The 22,077-nt window shown below is 37.8% G+C and overlaps 1 protein-coding gene across 2 annotated transcripts in view; it reads right to left on the bottom strand.

Moving 5' to 3' along the window:
- AATF (apoptosis antagonizing transcription factor) overlaps window positions 1–22,077 on the bottom strand; it is a 104,971-nt gene that overhangs the window by 54,102 nt on the left and 28,792 nt on the right. For both annotated transcript variants that reach the window (XM_055333051.1, XM_055333060.1), the window contains exons 5-8: window positions 14,242–14,356; window positions 12,623–12,824; window positions 11,731–11,895; window positions 10,157–10,240 (exon numbers count right to left, since the gene is read on the bottom strand). In XM_055333051.1, coding sequence (XP_055189026.1) covers window positions 10,157–10,240; window positions 11,731–11,895; window positions 12,623–12,824; window positions 14,242–14,356 — 566 coding nt within the window. The remainder of the gene's footprint in view (window positions 1–10,156; window positions 10,241–11,730; window positions 11,896–12,622; window positions 12,825–14,241; window positions 14,357–22,077) is intronic.

Genomic DNA, 22,077 nt, shown 5'->3' with positions numbered 1-22,077 from the left:
TTTTTAATTTTTTTTTTTAATTTTATGATAGTCACAGAGAGAGAGAGAGAGAGAGAGAGAGAGAGGCAGAGACACAGGCAGAGGGAGAAGCAGGCTCCATGCACCGGGAGCCCGACGTGGGATTCGATCCGGGGTCTCCAGAATCGTGCCCTGGGCCAAAGGCAGGCACCAAACCGCTGCGCCACCCAGGGATCCCCTCTTTGGGATTTTCTATATATAGTGTATATATATATAGGATCATGCCACCTGCACATGACAGGTAGTTATACTTCTTCCTTTCTAATCTGGATGCCTTTATTTCTTTTTCTTGCCTAACTGTCCTACCTAGGGCCTCCAGTACAATGCTGAGTGTTAGTGGCAAGAGCAGACATATTTGTCAGGTTTCTAATCTTAGAGGAAAGCATTTAGTCTTTCATCATTGAGTAGATGAAAGTGGGTTTTCATAGATATTCCTTATCAAGTAGAAAAGTTCCTTCCATTCCCAGTTTGCTGTGTGTAGTGGTGGTGTTTTCTGTTTCAGTTTTTGTTTGCTATGTGTGTTTTTTTTTTAAGATTTTATTTATTTATTCATGAGAGACACAGAGAGAGAGCGAGAGAGAGAGAGAGAGAGAGAGAGAGGCAGAGACAGGCAGAAGGAGAAGCAGGCTCCATGCAGGAAGCGCAATGGAGCGCTTCCCAAGACTCCGGGATCAAGCCCTGAGCCAAAGGCAGACGCTCAACTGCTAAGCCACCCAGGCATCCCTGTTTGCTATGTGTTTTTATCATGAAAGGACTGAATGCTTTTTTCTGCTCCTATCCACATGAGGTGATCATGTAGATTTTGTCCTTTTTCTATTGATATGGTGTGTTACATAATTGATTTTTTATATTAAACCAACCTTGTGTTCCTCAGTTAAATCCCACTTGGTTATGGTACATAATCTTTTTTACATATTGCTGGATTGAGTCTGCTAGTACTCTGTGGATTCTTGCATCTATATTCATAAGAGATATTGGTCTATAATTTTCTTTCCTTATGCTGCTTTTGTCTGGTTTTGGTATCAGGGTGATAGTATATTTCCCCCTTCTTGAAACACTTTTACATGGAACCTGGGAAATTACTCTTCCTTACTCTCTTAGCTTACCAACTGCTCTTTCACAATGATCTTTGCTGGTTGCCCTTCATCTCTCCACCTCTAAATGTTTGAATGTCCCAGGACTCAGGGTTTGAATTCTTTTTTTCTTTTGCTCCATTCTCTAGGTAATATCTCATTTAGTCTCATGGTATTAAATACAATCTATATGCTGATGGCTCTCAAATTTATACCTTCAAGTCAAGATCTTCCTATGAACTCCAAAATTATAGATGTAACTACCTCTTCAACAACTCCATATGAATGTTTCAGGGGTAACCTAAACTTGATATAACTGATAATCAAAATAATTAAAGCCAAAACAGGTCCACAGAGGGGGAAAAAAAGCTTAATAAAACCAAAACAAAGTTCCAGATTTCTTCTCCAAATTAGCTTCTCTCATTCCCCCCCCCCCCCATCTCAGTAAATAGCAATTTTGTCCTTCCAGTTGCTTAGGCCAAAAACCTTAAAGTCATCCAGGACACCTCTCTCTTTCCATACCCCATATGAAATCCAACAGCAAATTCTGTCAGTTCAACTTGAACATAAATTCGGAATCCAACCACCTAACACTCCTTAAAAAACCACTCTAGTCCCAGCTACCACCATCTCTTGCCTGGATTAGCACTAGATTCTCATAACTGGCTTCCTGTTTGCCACAGTTTCTTCTCAACATGAGCTAGCAGAGGTATTCTTTCAAAATATTAGCCTAATCATGCAACTCCTCTCTTCAAAACTCCTTAGTGGTTTGCCATTTCAGTCACAAAAGAAGCTGTAGTGCTGCAGTGGCTTACAAAGTCCTACAGTACCTGGTCCTCTATTGCCTCTCTTTCCTCCTCTCCTATCACTGTTTCTTGCCTACTCCACCCCAGTAACACTGGCCTCCTTGAATTTCCTAGAATATGCTAGCCTCCACTATGCCTCAGAGCCTCTGCACTTGTCATTCCTTTTGTCCCCAACACTATTCCTCCAGATATCTGTATGGCTGTTATTTATTTCCTTCAAGTCTCTGCTAAAATATAGCCTTATCCCCTGAACCTTCTACATAAGAATAGTAACCATCCTATCCGTACCCCAGTATTCCCTTCACCCATACCTGGTTTTAGAATTTTCTACTGTACAGTCACAACATATTTCACATTCATTCTAGCTTGAAGCTAGAATGTTATGTTCACAAGGACAGAACTTTGCTTTGTTGCAGCCCCTAACAGAACTGCAAGAGAACTTTCTATGATGAGGAAATGTTCTGTATTTGCACTGCCCGGAACCGTAGCCACTAGCAAATGTGGCCACATAGCACTTGAAATGTGGCTAGTATGACTGAGGAAGTCAGTTTTTAACTTTAATCTGTTTTAATTAATGTAAATTTAAATAGCTACATACATGTACTATTAAATATTAAATAGCTATATACATGTAGCTACTGCATTAGACGGCACAGCAAAGCCTAAAATAGCAGTTACTTAAAAATACATAGTAGGTATGCAAATATTTATTGAATGAAAGATGGAAGAAAGAAATCTGAAGGCTTTTTTCTCCTTATTATAGAAAATTTCAGAAATACACAAAAGTAGGCTATAGCTAAATGAACCTTCCAATACCTATCACCAACATGAAGGCTCTTCCAACCTGAAATAGGTTTCAGTGGATACCAGCATCTCAATCCAGCTTGTAACAACTACTACATTCCTAGAAAATAGGGATTTTATATCATCCAGAGCTTTTATCAAATAGCATCTCCTAGGATCCTTTATTTTATTTAATTATATTTTTTAAAGATTTATTTATTTAGGGGCGCCTGGGTGGCTCAGTCAGTTAAGCGTCTGTCTTTGGCTCAGATCGTGATCTCAGGGTCCTGGGATCGTGCCCTGCATCAGGTCTCTGCTCCATGGGGAATCTGCTTCTCCCACTCCCTCTGTTCTATCTCTCTCTTGCTGTTGCTCTCACTCTCTCTTAAATAAATAAATGAATAAAAAAAATTTTAAAAATGGCTTCAAGAAAAGATATATTTATTTGAGAGAGAACGCACCCACATGCACCTGCCTGCAGGAGCCAGGGCAGGGGGACAGAAAAAGGGGGAGTCAAGCAGACTCCCCGCTGAGTGTGGAGCCCCACGAGGGGCCCAATCCCAGGATGCCGAGATCATGACCTGAGCCAAAACTAAGAGTCAGATGCTCAACTGACTGAGCCACCCAGGCTCTTTTAGAGGTTATAAGAAATGACTTGAGAAATCAGATCAGGTACATGTTGGGGGAAAAACTGGTAGGCAAATCAGTGCTTGAGACAGACACTAGAGAGCTACATGTATGTTTTTGTATCAAGGACCCGATTACTCTCACCATTTACTTTCTCCACACGAATTTTAATGAAGTCACACTCTTAAGGAGAAGCTATGTGACCATACAAATTAAGAGAGAATCTCACTCTTGTTGGATGACACAAATTCCTTGGGCAGGGGTTCTGTCTTCTTAATCCTTATAAATTTAGCATCTGGTATAATAAATGTTAATTGAATGAAGCTCATAATTGCATAAAAGTGATACATATGAATTGTCAGAGTGCAAAGAGACACACTGGACCTCCAATTTCCTAAACAGATATATTCTGAAAAGGAAATTTTCAAACATGACAGATCAAAAGGCAGCTTAACATGCTAGAAAGAAAATCATACCAGGAGCAAGAATTCCTGGATTTCAATGTCGTAACTCACTAAGTAGGGTGATCCTAATACTAGTCATGTATTTGCTTTAGGCTCCAGTTTGTAAAAAGACCGTTTAGCCTTGATGTTCTTCAAAGATGCTATCTGACTTTAAAGCAATTATGTTCTATTCTAGATCCACAATACAGAGAAATTTTTAAAGATGCTTATTAACTTCCCCTTTCTATGCCAAATCATTTTTTTTCTTTTTTTTTTTTTTTTCCTGTGACTTACTTTAAAGGAGGTATACGTTGAGTGTGATTTAATAAGAAGACGTCGTCTTTACTTTAGGGACAGGTAGTATTCCCCATTTCCTGAGAAGTACCAAATTCTTCATTTGGGGCCACTAAAATACTGCTGGAGTCCTGTGCTTGATTTATACTCAGCTGGTTGGCATTGTGCTTATTAGTATAGAAAAGGCAATTCTGACCACATATTTGCCTAGTAAACTCCCAAGGTACCATCTGTGTTTGAAAAAGTTTCTTCAACAGTTCTAAGCCAATTCTTATCTCTTTCCTAGCTGGCTCCATAAAATGTACTGTTTCAGGCTTTGTTCTCAGATTTTACCCTTGTTAAGCAAGGTGGTAGTACTGAAGGCATGCTCTGATGTTTTTTAAAGCAGGAAAACTGAAAGAAATGAGGGCCAGCCACGTGTACTTTCCCTTGGCGCTATTGTTGGATGGAATTTCTGGACCTTGCATTTAAAATGTGGCTTTGGGCCTCCTATCACATGCAGCTTCCACAACAGCAAGCCCATGCTAGGAATCAAATGCCAATATTCATGCTGAATTTGGGCCTGAACATTGATAGATCAACGATGGCAGCACAGAAGCTAGAATGTATCTCAAATAAAATTCTTACACATGGCACACAAAATAATCTTGTAATTATTAAAACTGGAGTTTAATTGGACATTGGTATTTGGTATTTGTTGTTTGGTTGTTTTTTTCTTAAAGATTTATTTATTTATTTATTTATTTGAGAGAGAGAATGCAAGGGGGGGGTGGGGGGACAGAGGAAGAGGGAGAATCCCAAGCAGATTCCCTACCTAAGCGCAAAAGCCTGATGTGGGGCTTGATCTCATGAGCCAAAATCAAGAGAGAGACACTCAACCGTCTGAGACACCAGGTGCCCTGGGTTGTGTGGTTTTTCTTCCACCTATACTATGCCTCATAAAACCTAATTGATTAGTTCTCTGCTGTATTTTTAGCCATAATTTCAATTTTCAAGTTTATGTACTTCATATCTTCTCTAAAATCATCATACACGGGGCAGCCCCAGTGGCTCAGCGGTTTAGCACCACCTTCAGCCCAAGGCCTGATCCTGGAGACCCGGGATTGAGTCCCACGTCGGGCTCCCTGCATGGAGCCTGCTTCTCCCTCTGCCTGTGTCTCTGCCTCTCTCTCTCTGTGCGTCTCTCATGAATAAATAAATAAAATCTTAAAAAAATAAATAAATAAAATCATCATACAGGTCTATGTGTAATGAGTTTAATCAAATTTTTAAGAAACAACCCACATCTCAAGTAACGGTAACATTTAAAAGTAAAACTAAAAATGAAATACTACTCTGAACCAGAGGGTATCTGTTTTTTGACAACTAATTATAAGGAACAAGTTCAAATCAAACTTAAAAATATATTATTAACCATCAACTGAACCACTGGAAAGATATATACCAACAGTAAGAAACTGGTACTGCCATTAACCATAAGAATGGCTTGAGACATCTTATTCACACTAAATTTAATGTATACAATTAAAGCCACCACATCAACTGTCCTTATTAATCACTCACCAATTAAGGTAAACCATCTTGTCAGAAAGCTTGCCTCTTTCCTATTTCTTAACATTATCGACTTTTAATAGTTCACCAAAATAGTAATTACTTGTTTATGGCATTATCAAATGTCTAAGCCTAGCATGTGGCAAGGTCAGTTATAGACATACCCTGATGGCATGTGAGAGGAGAAATTTAACCCACCAAAGTGGTCATCGAAAGAGCAAAACCTATTATCCCTTTCTCTAGATACTCCTGGTTAAATTTAAAGTGACAGGACAAACTAGATCAAAACTAAACAGAGCTAGAAGCAACATACAAAATCCTAATGAACCCTTAGAAATCTAGGTATCGATTTGTCAATATCTAAGCTCAATTAGTCCTTTCAGAACAAAATACCTCATGAAGCAACAAGAAACTAGTTTGAGATCTGGGATATGAAAAGAATAAAAGCAGTCACTTTACATTGCTAAGTGCAGTCATATCTCAACCTGGAGATCTTGTGGGGATTAAATAAAGATGTATGTCAAGTACCTATCTACTAAGCCAAGGAGCTGGCACAGAACTAGGGTTCAATAAATGTTAGTCCTTCCTCAAATCTTTAAGAATGCAGGCTTATCAAGTCAAAGATCCACTGGCGGTGTAAAAAAGCAAATTGAAACAAAAGAAAATCTTTACATGCTGATATGGACAACAGATCTTATAGAACTCAGCAAACAGGATAATGAAAATGAAAAATAGATCCTGAAAACATTTCTCAATGGCTCATCCTTTGTGGTCATTTACAATGTTCCTGTTTTGTGAAATTGTCTTTAGGGATGAGCTTTGACAAGAAATAGGCCAAATGCAAGCTAATTCCACTTGAGAGGGAAACTCAGAAATCCCTCCAGCAGGTAAACAGTTTCTCTCATAAAATCTTTCCACTGGGTATACTTCAAGCTTTCAATAATTCCAGTTTCCAAACAAACTAGTAGCACAACCATAAAGCTAATTTTTTCTTTTCTTTTTTTAATACTTTGTTTATTTTTTCATGAGAGACACACAGAGAGAGGTAGAGACACAGGCAGAGGGAGAAGCAGGCTCCATGCAGGGAGCCCGATGTGGGGCTCGATCCCAGGACTCCAGGATCACACCCTGGGCCGAAGGCAGGCGCTAAACCGCTGAGCCACCCCAGCGCCCAAGCTAATTTTTTCATTAGAATTGTTAAGTAACAGGAGCTCAATAAATAATTTGCCTTCTAAGGAAAAATAAAATGACTTTCTAACACAAATAATATTTCTTCCAGTTCTAAGAAAAGGAAGGTTATTTACAAATTGAAAGGTGTATACCATAGTGAAGTCTTTTTATGGCTTAAGAATGAAATATTTAAGAAATAAAGGTACGGAAAGAACAGGACTTGGTCTAAAGCGTCTTGAGATGCCATTTACTATTTGGCTTCCAGGAAGTTACTAAACTTCTCAGGGACTCAGTTTCCTGTAAGGTTCTTTTCAGCTCAAAAATGATAGGATTACTTATGATATCTGATACTCTTTAGTGCCTCTCTATGTATACATATATATGCACACATGTACATACACATACATATGTGCCTTTATTAAATAATACAGATACATTTTCAAAGTTGTAGTAATTTAAGGCCCATTATGAAACAAATGGAAAGAGAGAGAGGGAGAATGTGTGCGTGTATGTTCAGTATTCTGACCCCGAACATCATTCTCAGTAGTTAGGGCATTTACACAGCCTGAATTAACCAAGTAAGCCTTTAAACCCTTACAATGAAACATTAAAATTCAATGTGGCTATAATCTCTTCCTTACAAAACATGGACCCAAAGAGTCTGGCTTCAAGTACAGTTTAAAAAAAAAAAGGCAAAGTGTATTATATTCACCACTCAGCTTTTCCATATGACCACATTAAAAAAAAAAAAAAAAACCACACACACACAAATGAAAACTCACAGGCCCATTGTAATACATTGTACCGCTTCTGAATGCAACACTTAGCTCAGGCTTACTACCCTGACAAATAAAGAAAAGCACTTTATGAAGCCAATTTAATTGGGAGGTGACAGAAAACATACTGCCATTTTCTTTAGCCTTATCATTGAATTGGCTTCAGCTCCAATCTCGGGCAAATCCCACTCAACAGAAGAAATTAACCAGGTCAGCAGAACAGGTGCTGTGCTGTGTCTGTCAAGGGCCTGGCATCACCACAATTACTTGCACACAATGAAGCAGTAATCTTTACAGATCATCTCTCCCAAGAAGTATATAGGGGAGGGAGAGGAAAACTGAAGGGAGGCGGGGGGAAAGTGGGAAGAAGAAGAGGAATAGGAGGCCAAGAGAAAAGGCAAGGAAAGAAAATGAATGTGCAGCTGCCTCGCGGCTCAGCAGATGTCGGGATGTGATGTACGAGGCTAGGATAAGCTGTCGTAGCCCGCTGCCAGAGTGGTAAGTGATTAAAGCCTGCACAGTTCTAAGCACCATATTTAGAATCTGCGGGGTTTCAAGACTTGCACCCATTCCTTGCTGTGCTGCCAGATGTTGGCAACTGGTCCAGTTCCTACTGACTGTGTGTGGATGGCAGCAGTTGGTACAGCAGCAAAGCAATCTGGAATGCTTCCGGAGATGCTGTACATTAACAAGTGTCACCCATCATTCACCTTTACAGAAGGCTGAAACAACTCCAATTTGCTGCCACTTCCCTCTTGGGAAACAGCCAAGATAAAGTTGCGCCTGGCAGCCCCATTTGTTTCACTCAGGTGTTTCAGCTGCCTTGCTGACCTCTATTAGTTTAAGTTTTAATTTAGATTAACCCCAGCACCCCAATTAACCAGCAAGGGGAAAAGCTAAGATGTGACTAGTCATAACTCTGAAATAAGAATTTATCGAAGGTAAAATTATTAATTGGGATGAAGGGCCAATCAAGTAATGCTATTTCTTTTTAAACAGACCTCCAGGCAAAAAAATAAAATAAAAAAATAGAAATCTTTCAGACTAAGGATTGCCAGTGGAAGCAACTTCTCAGTAATTTCAGTGTATTTTATTAAGCCTATTTAATTTATGATGCACTTTCTATCGAACAATGTACACTTCAATAAATGAAGCCTGGAGCATTTTTGATTGTCTCCCATGATCTCACACAATTATACAGTATTAATATCCCATATCAGGTACTTCCTTAGACACTCTAGAACAAAATAGAGTTCCCTACTCTTCTGACAAATGGATATAATAAGAGAAGAAAAGGAAAAAAGAATCAGGACCTCTGACTAGGAACACCTGAGGACACACCAATCCTCTTTCCTATACCCTCTTATCATTACTTTTAAGGCTCACTTATGGCAATAATTTCATTGAACATTCCAGAGTGAACAGAAAGATTATTAGTCTCTTTCTCGGGGCAAAGACTCAGAGCTATCCCCTATAAACAGAATCACCTATTCTACTGGCCTCATAGTGTGATTTTTCCATGTTCCTTCCTTCATATTCCAAATACATAATACTCATGGCTAAACCTTCAATAAGCAGTTGCAAATTCCTTGGTAAAAGTTAATACACTAAAAATTCAGCAGAGAAAAGAGTATCTTGATAAATAATGGCTCAACAAAAGCTGTTGTGTCACTGCTGAACAGCACCCTTGATTCTCCAGAGCTAGAAAGGGTACATCCTAAAGCACATTTCATTAAGTATGACTTATCAGGAGACCTAGGATTACAGGAAATTATTTTAGTTCTTTAGAACAGCCCAAATGTTTAGTCTATTTTTACAGTCACTAGCATCATTAAAAAGAGCAGCATGCCAACAGATAATTACATTAGAGAAAGAATTGGGGGACATTTGGGAAGAGATACTAAGAACTGGGCCATATTTCAACTGTTACCAATTCTTTCTGTCTTCAAAACACTACACTATTATTATAATCAACAGCAGAAGACAATCTCAATACATACTTAACTGATTTGAACAGGCATGTGCGTGCACACACACACACACACACATCAAAGACCAGGGACTTAATAGGCAATAGAACCAGAAGTGCAATTCAAGGACTCAGGGATCCCAGACCTTTAGCTCCATATCCTAATCCAATAGCAATGGTACAAGAAACCAAAAACTAACAAAAAGTCCTCTATTAACATTATCAAAAATGGCTGAGAAAGAATAAACCACCTGACTCGAAGAAGTTGCAGCTGTTTTACAAATCCTTTACACCCTGCGGCAACTAACAGAGTAGTTGTAGTCATTTTCACTTCAAAAGGAAAAACACAAGATAGAAGCAGAACTGGGGTGTCTGTGGAGCATAATGAGACTCTTGAGCTTCTAGGCTGTGAATTTGAGCCCCACACAGGATATAGAGATTTCTTTTAAAAAGTAAACTCTTAAAAAGAAAAAAGAACAACAAACTTAGAACTACACAGTAAGTCAATTCAAAAGACAGCAGTTCTAACTCCCCGACTCTATCTTCCTTCCAAAGTAAAGCCACCTTTTGGTCAGAGAATTCCATGAGTTATTTTAAAATGCTAAAATATGATCTGTAATAAAAGAAAAGAGTGTAAAAATCACACCTGGTGATAAAAGTCATCATCATCAAAGATTTCACCATCCAAGTCCTTCAGGTGGGCATTGGCAGGGGCCTGAGGAAGCATTTCCTATATTAAAGAGAAAAAAGAAAGGAGTGAATCCAAAGGAATTATCAAAGTAATGTAGCTACTACAAATAATGTGTGTAACAGTCAAAGCAGTTTTCCTTAAGATATAAAGAGCTCTTAAAATTAAAGAACAAAAACATTCCAATAAAAGCAGACAAAAACATTAACTAGGCACTTACCTGGAAAAGAACCACAAATCGTCAATAATCATATAAAATGTTTAATTTCATTCTAATTAAATATATGAAAATTAAAATGAGAAGACACCATTTTTCACCTCTAAAACTGACAACACTCAGTACAAGAAAACACAGCTGGTGAAAATGGAAATGAATGCAACTTTTTGGAGGCAATCTGTAACATCCATCAGGATTTAAAATGTGTATTCTCTTTGTGTGTGTTTTTTAAAGATTGTATTTATTTATTCATGAGAGATACAGAGAGAGAGAGAGAGAGAAGCAGAGACACAGGTAGAGGAAGAAGCAGGCTCCATGCAGGGAGCCCAATGTGGGACTCAATACCAGGACTCCAGGATCACACCCTGAGCCGAAGGCAGACGCCTAAGTGCTGAGCCACCCAGGCATCCCTATTCTCTTTGATTTGACATTTCTACTTTGAGAAATCTACCTGTATGTTCACACAAATACACATATTACAAATACTCATGTTTCCTATAGCACTGTTTCTAAAGCTAAAGACAACATAAATATCCACTGTTTGAATAAATTATAGTACACACCCACATAATGGAATACCCTGTAGCCTAATATTAGGAAGAATGAGATAAATCTCTATGTAATGATTTGGAAGTGTCTAGGAAAAATTAAATTTAAAACATTGTCAGATTTTATATAGAGTTGATAAAATTTTATATATTTATAAATACACATATCCATCCCATTTAGTTAAAATAGAATCATGTTTTTTATATGTATATGTGTTATATGTATATACAGTTACATGAATAGAAAATACCTTTTTACAATTATGAACATTGGTTCAATTGGAGAAGCAAAATTTTACTTTTCATTTTAAATTCTTCTGAACTTTGAAAAAAATTAAGTACATATTTCCATAAATAAAAGTTTCCTTGAAACAAAAGAACTTGTTCCAATTATGGATCATTTTCTGTAGTATCTAATGTCCAACATAAAACCTAAAGTACACACTTCCTTCCATACCAACATTTCTAGAGAAACATCTTTAAAATTGAATTTTAAAAATTGGATTATGAATGCTTCCATTATCAGATACAAAGCAAATTCAAAAATAAGAGACTCCATACAAGTTAATAATAGCTCCATTTTAAAAGAATATTTTCTCCCATAAACTCTTAGTTTCTCAACAATCTAGTAAAGTAGTGCTTTTTCTCTTTCTTTCACTGACTTCTTAGACCAAGAATAATATCTACAAGCAGGTGATCAGATCTTTTAGCAAATGAGCCTCACAGAAACTGCTCCTTGTAATCACCTAGCATCACAGAGCTCTTACCGGTTGTCCTGGCAAACTCTCCGGGAGAGGCTGCATTGCTGGTTCAGGTTTGCCAAGAACTCGGTAGACAGAGCGCTTGGTCTGCGTCCTTCGAAGTAATCTTTCTTTGTCCATCAGAATATGATCGATCTGAGTCAAGATTGAGCGTTCAAAGGCACCAAAACCCTGCAACAACATTAACCAGTGTCAGATAATGCAGAGCGTCCGTGCTAAAGGCAGCTACATTGGTTTCTCTATCTTTCTGTGTCAGCAGAGAGACAGACAATCCTCCTTTCAGAAGGGACTTCGTGTTGCAGATGGAGTTTGTGAATGGCTATAAATGTTCTCGGGGGAAAAAAAAAATCAGTCTTAAGCAGGTCGTATTACTTTCCTATATCTGGAGATTAACTTCCACACCTTTCCTAACAGTTGAAAAATCCATTTCTTTAAGTATTTTGTATTTCCAAACATTTGAACACTTACAAGGCCACAATTTCTAGAACAAAATATCTTTTTTAAAAAAAGATTTTGTTTATTTATATATTTGAGAGAGTGCGCACATGCATGTGTGAACAGAGGGAGGGGCAGAAGGAGAGAGAGCAAATCCCAAGCAGATTCTGTGCTGAGCATGGAGCCTGACATGGGGCTCAATCTCACCACCCTGAGATCATAACCTGAGCTGAAATCAAGAGTTGGAGGCTTACCCAACCAAGCCACTCAGGTGCCCCCAAAATATTCTAATAAAATTAAAATCCCAGGTCTGAATGGAGTTCTGTAAAGTTTTCTGTAGAAATGACTACTATTATATCATAACAATATCCGTTATCAATGAGCTGTAGTTCTAATTTCTTAAAACTGCTTCAGGTGGCGACAACTCTGTTACACACATGTAGAGACACACACACACACTTGCCTTCCCCAGTTTTCCAGAGGCCAGCTTAGTTCTATCATGCCACTTCTGAAGTATACGGTTCCTGTAGACTGTAAAATCAGCAAAACGCTTTGCCATGAAGCTAGGATAGTCCTCCATTTCCAGCTTCCTCTTTGGTGGGGCCCTTCTCTGCTGCTTCTTCTCTCCTACTAGCTCTTCATCTTCACTGGAAATTTCCTCCTCACTAAAGTTCAGTAAGAATATTAAGTTCAATATAAACAAACATTACCCAAATAAAAAGCTAGGCTCACATGAAGTTGAGAGTATTTAGGCCTTCCCTATTCTATCTACATTTTTATAAAACACCATAAATTTGAGGGGGGCTTTTTTTGTTTGAAAGGAATGTTCATGAGGTCAATCAAAAAGTCATGTAACTTTTCAAATAAATATAAAAACTACTGGCTTAGAAATATTTTTTTAAAAGGTAAGCAAACCATAAAAATAAACGAGGTTGTAAAAACATTATTAGAAATGCATATGAACCAGGCCTATCCTGTTACAAGAGATGGTCTTTAAAAATTAAACACATAATCATACTTTTATGACCTTAATCCCCAAATCAATAAGGGAAATGGGTCTCCCTGTAACCGATTGTTCAGGAAAGCTGAATAATATTAGCTGAATCAAAGGAAGAGAGCTAAAAGTGAAGAAAGCTCAAAAAGGTGGACAACGAAATGGGAACTACATTGCAATAAATGCAACTACCTGGAGAGAGTAAGTAATACAATCTCTAACTATCAAGCCACTTGCACACCCTGGACTACCGACCCCAACACATTATAGGTGCTCAATAAACATGAGCTTACTTGTCCCTCCAACTAATTCAGCAGAAAAGAAATGGAGCAAAGGATAAGCCCAAAGGAAAAAAAGCAAGCAGGTTCCATATACATACAGCAGGTTTAAACAATAGGTGGTGGTGTGGTGGGTGTGGAAATCCTTCATCAAATGTGACAATTTCAGAAAAGAAAACAGGTTATTTTGTGCTTTTCTAAAAATTTTCCACCTGTAAAATAAGTGCTTCCTCCCTTACTGAAAAGGAGATGCCTGTGACCAGCAATTCCATGGTATTGGCAGGAAGTGCTTCATAAACATTAATCAAGAATTAAAATAAAAAATGTCCTTTCATTGCCTAATTTCTTTTTTTAAAAAAGACTGACTGATTAACTGATTGAGGCAAGAAGGAGGGACAGAGGCAGGGAGAGAGAGAGAGAGACTCAAGCCAATTCTACACTGAGTGCAGAGCCCATCACGGGGTTCGATCTTACCACCCTGAGATCACGACCTGAGCTAAAACCAGGAGTCGGACACTCAAAAGACTACCGCCACTCAGGCGCCCTTCATCTCCTCATTTCAACAGGTCTAAAGAGAAGGCAAGCCTTTTCCGAAGTCCACAAAGGAAAGCACAAGTAAATATAAAAATGGAAAACCTAATTCCTAATTTCTGTGCGATCTCAGCCACCAGTTAAATGCAAGAGGGTCTTTCTGTTTTATTAATAGTAAGTCTATTATCTTCTTGCAGAGGATTTGGCTTTCTTTTTCAAAAATGATAGTAAACCGCTCAGATTAAAATAAGCAACCCCAGAGTTCCATTCCTTCCTTACCTTTCTGCTTTGGGCTTTGTCCCATCTACTAAGTATCTAGTATCTGGGTACTGGAAAAGTAACTCTTCCTGAAGATCTGCCAATGACCTCAACAATGATTTCAGAGCCTTGTGACCTGGGAAATAAAGCACAGAGAAGGAACAATTAATTATCTACAGTTCTCCAAAGTAGGCAATGCCTATAACTCATGACTCCTGAGCAGTTCTGGCCGGGGTGGGGGGAAGGCAAAGGGTACCCAGGGACTAAGAACTCTCTGAAATACAGAATTCCTGAAAGGAAGTAGTAACAGGTGCCTACTTCACAGGCTTATTGTGAGGAACAAGTGAGGTAACATATGTATGGTGTGTAGGAAATGATCTACAATAAATGTGAGTTCTTAAATTTAGTAAGATTGACAAACTCCTTCCCTGCTTGTCATCATAACTAATCATTTTTCCCTATGGTGTTAGTTTCTACAGGTAACCCACCGACCTCCTGGATTATCCCTCTATCAATCAACTCCTTAAGCAATTCCTCCTCTTCTAAAGAGCACAACTTTGTCCTGGGATCCCTACTACCGCCACCGCCACTGCGACCACCACCCTCCCTCAGGAGATCTCATTTGCTCTGGTTTGAGCTGCCACCTCACACATCCAATCTCTCTGCACATATTCCTATGAAAAGTTCCTGTTTACGTATGGAAACTCAAGTTAATGACTTCCTGTTTACAGTGCTGCATGTTGTATTAAAATTTTGCACGTCAAAACATGTTATTAACCTGGTTCTCCTCACAGCCAACAGGATGCATTTGTAATAAAGCTGGTCAGGATTAAGTATACAGTCCACGGCTAAGAACTTTCAGGATAAAAATTGGCCCTCTGAGAACTGAACTCTTACCTTCTTTATCAGCCTAATCCTACTAAAGGGGCTAACTAGACACTGATAATCACTATTTATGTGTTGGTAGCACTCAGACTTCTCTCCTTTTATTGAGCTTCCACATTTCCAGCAACTGCAGGAAAATCTTCACATGGATGCTCCATCACTCCTCCAAATATACCACATCAGAAACAGAACTTTGTTCTTCCTACCTAATATTACTCTCTTGTCTGATTTTCTCGTTTAATGTGTTTTCATAGGCAATCATTGACATTTTGGTGCCCTTATTGTATATATTTAATCCACTGCTAAATTGTGTGATACTCCATTCTATTGTCAGTAATAGCTGTCCATTCACCTCTGGCCAGGCTTCTCTCACACCTTCCCTCTTTCCCTTAAATACTGTAACCCTCTCACAAGTGCCCCTAATTTCATTTAGCAATCCCTGCATTCATTGTTACTTTATATTCCATAGGGACTTCAGCCCACACAAAGTTAACCATGGTTTTTAATGCCTTTTCTACAAAAGGTTACACCTTAAGAGACAGAGCCTATGTTTTCCACAGTGAAACCACAAACCAATTTTGCATTTGCAAAGTGGTTTTCAAAATTCCCAAGACCTAACCTTGAAAATCTTATGCTAAGTGAAATAAGCCAGTTGCAAAAGCACAAGTACTATGTGATTCCACTTAGACGAGGCCTAGAACAGTCAAACTCATAGAAGCAGAAAGCAGAATGGTGGCAGCCAGGAGTGCAGGGGAAAGGGAAACAGACACTTATTCCTATTCAATGGATACAGAGTTTCAGATTGAGATGATGAAAAAGTTCTGGAGATGGATGGTGGGGATGTTGGATAGCCATGCAAATGTACTTAATGATACTGAACTATATGCTTATAAATGGTTAAGCTAGTAAATCTTATGTCATGTATATTTTAGCACAATTGAAAAGAGAAAAAACCTTAAGAGTTCCCAAGACCAGGGCATAATAAATAATTCTTCCATCCTAGTGCATCTCTGTACAGAAAAAAAATCATCTATAATCCTTCAATCTTGAGCCTTGTCAAAAAGAACAGGGAAAAAACAATGGAATATTATTCAGCCTTTAAAAAGAAAGAAATTGGGACGCCTGGGTGGCTCAGCAGTTTAGCGCCTACCTTCCGCCCAGAATGTGATCCTGGAGACCTGGGATTGAGTCCCACATCGGGCTCCCTGCAGGGAGCCTGCTTTTCCCTCTGCCTGTGTCCCTGTCTCTCTCTCTCTCTCTGTGTCTCTCATGAATAAATAAAAACCTTAAAAATAATAAAATAAAATAAATAAAATAAAATAAAATAAAATAAAATAAAATAAAATAAAATAAAATAAAATAAAATAAATTCTGACATGTGCTACAACACACGGATGAACCCTGAGGACATTATGTTAAGTGCAATAAACCAGCTGTAAAAAGACAGGGACTTATAAGAAGTACCTAGAGTAGTCAAATTCATGGAGGCAGAAAGTAGGATGGAGGTTGCCAGAGGTTGGGGGAGAGGGGAATGGAGATTTGTTTCACAGGTATAAAGTTTTAATTTTACAAGATGGAAAAGTTCTGGAGATTGGTAACACAACAATGTGAATCTACTTAATACTACTGGACTGTACACTTAGAAATGGTTAGGATAAATTGCTGAATCCCTATATTATACACCTGAAACTAATATAACACTGTATGTTAACTATACAGGAACGAAAATTAAAAATAAATTTAAAACTGAAAAAAACAAACGGTTAGGATAAATTTTATGATACATAAATTTTAGGTTATGTGTTTTTTGCCACAATAAAAAATTACGAAGAACAAGAAAAGCAGGTGCCTGTCCCTTCCTGCCTGTAGGTACCATGTGTCCATGATGTAAAACAGAAAATCAGGAACCACGGCAGGGGGGAAGCTGCAGAGTAGTCTGTAATGTTCATAGCTGCTTGCCCCCAACAAGCGAGTCATAATGTGATTCTCACATGCAGCATAACCAAGAACTGTGAAAACACCCAACGAAAAGACTACTACTTTTAAGGGCCACTTTCAAGTAGTTATACAAGCATTTTTATTTTGTTCAAGTCAGTTTTAAAAAATCCATTGCAGATATATTAGACAGCATATCAATCCAACAAGAAAGCAGAGAGCCAATATCAGTAAATCAAAGTGTGCCTTTCTGTTAATACTCTCTCATATGTTCTCATTTTATACACCCCTTCACCCAGTCAGAAAGTAGCCCTGAAGTATTTAAGCTCCATTCAGGGATAGCACTACCATGCATCAAAGTGTCAAGAGACCTACCAGAGATGAAATCTGCAATTCTGTGCTTCTAACCACAAAAGAAAAAAGAAAGAAAGAAAGAAAGAAAAGAAAGAAAGAAAGAAAGAAAGAAAGAAAGAAAGAAAGAAAGAAAGAAAGAAAGAAAGAAAGAAAGGAAGGAAGGAAGGAAGGAAAATGTTTATCAAAGGAGAGTCACCAGTGACCAACACATGGACAGCTTCCTGTAAAGAGATATAGAAGAAAGAACTGAATTCTCATTTCTTTGCAATATTAGGGTCACATTTCCCTTCCACTAAGATTCTGTGTCAAATCTAAAGAAACTAGACAATCCTTTGGCCTCCTCAAAGCCACAGCTGACAAGAGTTGAGGAAACTCTCCTGGGGACTCAAATCTAACAGGATATTCGTCCCAGTCAAAATACGAAACAAAACCCAACCCAACCCTCTTTTCATCATTCAAATAGAACCAAATTCTATTTGTTCGACTTTATGAAAAATGAAGAGAATGGAACCAATGGTTTCTAACTCATCTTTTATTTTTCTCCTAATTACTGTCAGAGTTACAAGTTAAAAAAGCAGCAGAGAGGCATATACTTTCTTCTCTCTCCCTCTTGGCACATGGCCACAAAACAAATGGAGACTGTCAAGGATATATATGTTTATTTTGCCCTACATGGTCCATTTCCAGAGGCCTTCCCCTTAAGAGGAGACTAAGGACATATGCCTCACCATATTATCAAGATACAACCTCAGCATCTGGGCACCAGCTTTAGGAATCATTTTCCAAGTACAGAATCAATGGAAAGAATGCTTTACTAAGGGTCATAAGCCCTGTATTCTGACATTATTACTAACTAGTCATTTTATACTGAGCAGACCAATTTAATCTTTGAGTTGTAATTTTCTCATCTGTAAAATGTAGATAATCCTTTGCTTGTTTATCTCACAGAATTTAGGTAAAAAATAGTAAATTTTTCTATATTAAAGCATTTCATAAATTTTTAAATGCTGTGGATACAGAAAGTATATCACTATCAAAAAACCATCATCTTTCACGTGGTGAAAGTCTCAAGTTCTGCTTGTACTGATCAACAGTGCTAGGACTGAACTAGTATTCATAGATTCCTGTATTAAGTATTCATTTACACGCTACCCATATGCAAGCATTCTATATATAAAATGTCACCAATCTAAAAACCATTTTCACCTAACAGCTTTATTTTTCTCCCTGATTCATTTTGGCTGTTCAACATAAACAAAATTGTAGGCAGAGAATAAGTTTGGACATAGACACACAGTTCATTAATTAGATTATAAACCAATAAGTACAACTTCTGGCAAGGGGATTGGAGGGGGAATGCAGACGGTGAATTTGTAACTAAAATACAGCTTACCTTATCAGTTTTTAAATATCTATACAGTTATTTTTAAAATAACCATGAAAATATACAGTAATTTATGTACAAGTATACATAAATTCCCACATTCCTATTATGCCAGATAAATACAATGAACTAGAATGTATAGATTACAAGAGCATTTTTTTTCTCCTTCAAAAGTAACTCTAGAACCAGAGCTAAACTATAGGTCAAAATGACACACGATATATTGGCCTGAGAACAATACTTTTCATTCAAATCCACACAAGCCTGCCACTTGCACTAGTCATCCCCGGCAATTAATCCCCCAAGAAAGACGTTTGATTAAATCTTTTCAAGCAAATCCTTTGCTTTGCTTTTGTTAGTTCACTTCTTGTCAACATCTATTAAAATATGCCTTTAATTCTCCCACAATCTTAAAAAACACCGATTCCACTGTCTTCAACTTTAATCAACTGTATGGCCGGCATTTTTCATTTCATAATAATGTGCTGCTTGGAATTCAAGAGGCAGGCTCAGCATCAATCATCTGGTAAGAATTTTTCCACTGCAATAAATATGCAAATGAGGAGAGCCAGTCAGTCGTATTTCAGGCCCGACTTGCTAGTGTTTTAAAAAAGACACAAATTTATTAATTGCCGGTGGCCAGAGGAATCCTATTACTTTGGGCATTGATTACAAAGCTGTGTGAGTGATTATTGTGCAACTCGCGGGCTACCCAGGCATGAGGAAAAATTATTAAAGCAAGGCAGAGATTATCAACTCAGAATAACAATAAGCCTTAACATTTAGGCCCTAACTTCTTCAACAAAGAATTACGTGAAGGCTCCACTGTATCATAATTCCGAATTCTGTCAGTATTACTGTTTGGGCTTGTTCTATATTCCCCAAGCAGAATGGCATTACCAGTAGAAAGAGTACTTCAGGTTACAAATTCCTGAACACCAACCATATGGATGAGTTGCTATCATCTCCAATGTGTGTCCAACTAGAATTTTTATATAGCCACGTATGTATAGGCATATATAGGTGTGTGCATAAGTGTATTCCCAGATTTGGATAAGTGGATGTGTTATTATGAGGACTGTGGTTTTAACTGGAACAGTTTAAGGAGTTCCGTCTCTGTGTGTTGGCTACTTGGTTCTGTGGACCGAAAACAATATTTTTTAATGGAACAAAATAAACCACCAGGATAACTTTTCAAAGCAGAGCACAGGGACTGATATTCTAAAATCACGATGGCTAAGCCAAAAGCAACCTTGGGTTTCCATACTTCAGGGGGCACCACAGTGGAAGGCGTGTAGTCTGTGTAGGAGTCTATGGAGGAAACGGTTTGATAGGCTAATTCTGAATGCAAAGTGTTTTTGTGAGAAACATTCAACCCAAGACATATTAAATCAAGAAAGAAAGAGGACTCAGTGGACAAAACTTATTTTTTTCTCTTAAGAGAATGATGTGGGGAATTGGGGGAGTAAGTGGAAGTTGAAATAGGGAGAGATGAAGAGACATAGGATAAAATATGTTGAGTGAGCCCCCTCACAGAAAGAAGCAAAAAGCAAAAAAAAAAAAAAAAAAAAAAAAAAAAAAAAATCCTTAACATTTTACATTACTGCCACACCAAGTAACATGATAGATAGTGTGCATTTGAGTTCTGTGGAGGGACATCCCACTCAAGCTGTAATTTCTGACCTGGCATGAATTTATAAGGAAGGGAAAAGAACTGCAGAACTTCTTAGGTTTCCCTGAATACTCCCTCAAATACCTTGATGAAGTGTGTCAATAAATCCTTAAAAAGCCCTATAGGACACAGCAATCTAACTGATCAATGTACTTCCCAAAACCCACTACAGTTCCCTTCCACTTCACAGGTCCCAGACAGCTTCCATTGCTCCGTAGTATTTTCCTACAAAAGGAAATGTATTTTTTACCCTTTGAACAGAAAAAAATACGTGCTCAGAATATAAGGTACTTAAAACCCAAACTTATTTACAAGTAATTGTTTAAACTGTCTAATGAGAGTTACCCAGGGAGAAAAGAGATACTTTCATTTTTATTTGATATACTTTTTAACTATCTGAATATTTTATAAGCATACATTACTTTTATAATTTAAAATATTACTAAAATTTAAAGCAAACTTTAAATAATAAAACTTACTCAAAATAAATTAAGGGCAGCCTCGGTGGCCCAGCAGTTTAGCACTGCCTGCAGCCCAGGACGTGATCCTGGAAACCCGTGATCGAGTCCCACATCAGGCTCCCTGCATGGAACCTGCTTCTCCCTCTGCCTGTGTCTCTGCCTCTTTCTCTGTGTGTGTCTCTCATGAATATATAAATAAAATCTTTTAAAAAATTAAATTAAATTAAATTAAAACCACAATCCAAGTAACCCTGTTTATATAAAACAGTCTGATCCTTTCTTATTCAAAAGCCTTCAAACAAACAGCGTCTTAGGCAATGAAACTACTCCTAACCTAAATGCCCTAATTCTCTCTATAGCATGGGTCTGAAAACGCGGATTCCCAGGCAGAATTGATCACTCCTTTCTCAATATCATTCACATCACTGCTACAGCCCTTGTCATATTATACTGAGTCTGATTTCGTTACACTGTAAGCTACTTGAGAGCACAGACCTCATCCTGTCACTCTAGCATCCAACACATCACCTGAGCCATAAAAGGTATTCTACAAATATATGTTCGTTCCAGAGAAATTATGCCTAAGCCCCATAGCAGAACATCTAATTACACTACCATTTTCAAATCTAAATGCTGACAAGCAAACAAAATGGGAACTATATATTTGCTAACTTCAACAAGTATGTACCCTCAACAAACTGACTTCTTTTAACAAAAGCAAAGTAATCAAACTTAACTTCTTCCTATAAGATATACAGGCTACTCCTAAGAGTCTCAAAACCATCTTACCAGTTTTAAGAACTTACAAATGTTGTAATGCATTCATATTAAGACATAGTAATCATCACCATTTAGATGGCTAAAATGAGGCTCAGAAAATAAGACTGTTTTTGTGTTTCTTTTAATATTAGCAAGACTAAGCATTATTTGTTTGCCAATCCAAAATGAAAACACTTCAAGAGGTTGCTTTCATTTAAGTGAAAACACTTAAATATTTATGTTTTAGAAGTGGTTTATCTATCTCTACACCCTACTATGAGCACCCTGAGGTAGGGATTGTGAATAATTTGCCTTGGTATGCGTGGTGTTGGCAAATGGCAGGTTGTTGAATGAATAACTGAACAAAAATGGCATCCTAATAATTTTCTTGGCATGCTTTTATATGT

Source organism: Nyctereutes procyonoides, unplaced genomic scaffold (assembly GCF_905146905.1).
Source record: "Nyctereutes procyonoides isolate TBG_1078 unplaced genomic scaffold, NYPRO_anot_genome, whole genome shotgun sequence".
Taxonomy (NCBI): domain Eukaryota; kingdom Metazoa; phylum Chordata; class Mammalia; order Carnivora; family Canidae; genus Nyctereutes; species Nyctereutes procyonoides.
The sequence above is the reverse complement of the archived record's forward strand: the minus strand, read 5'-3'. Positions and strand labels throughout refer to the sequence as shown.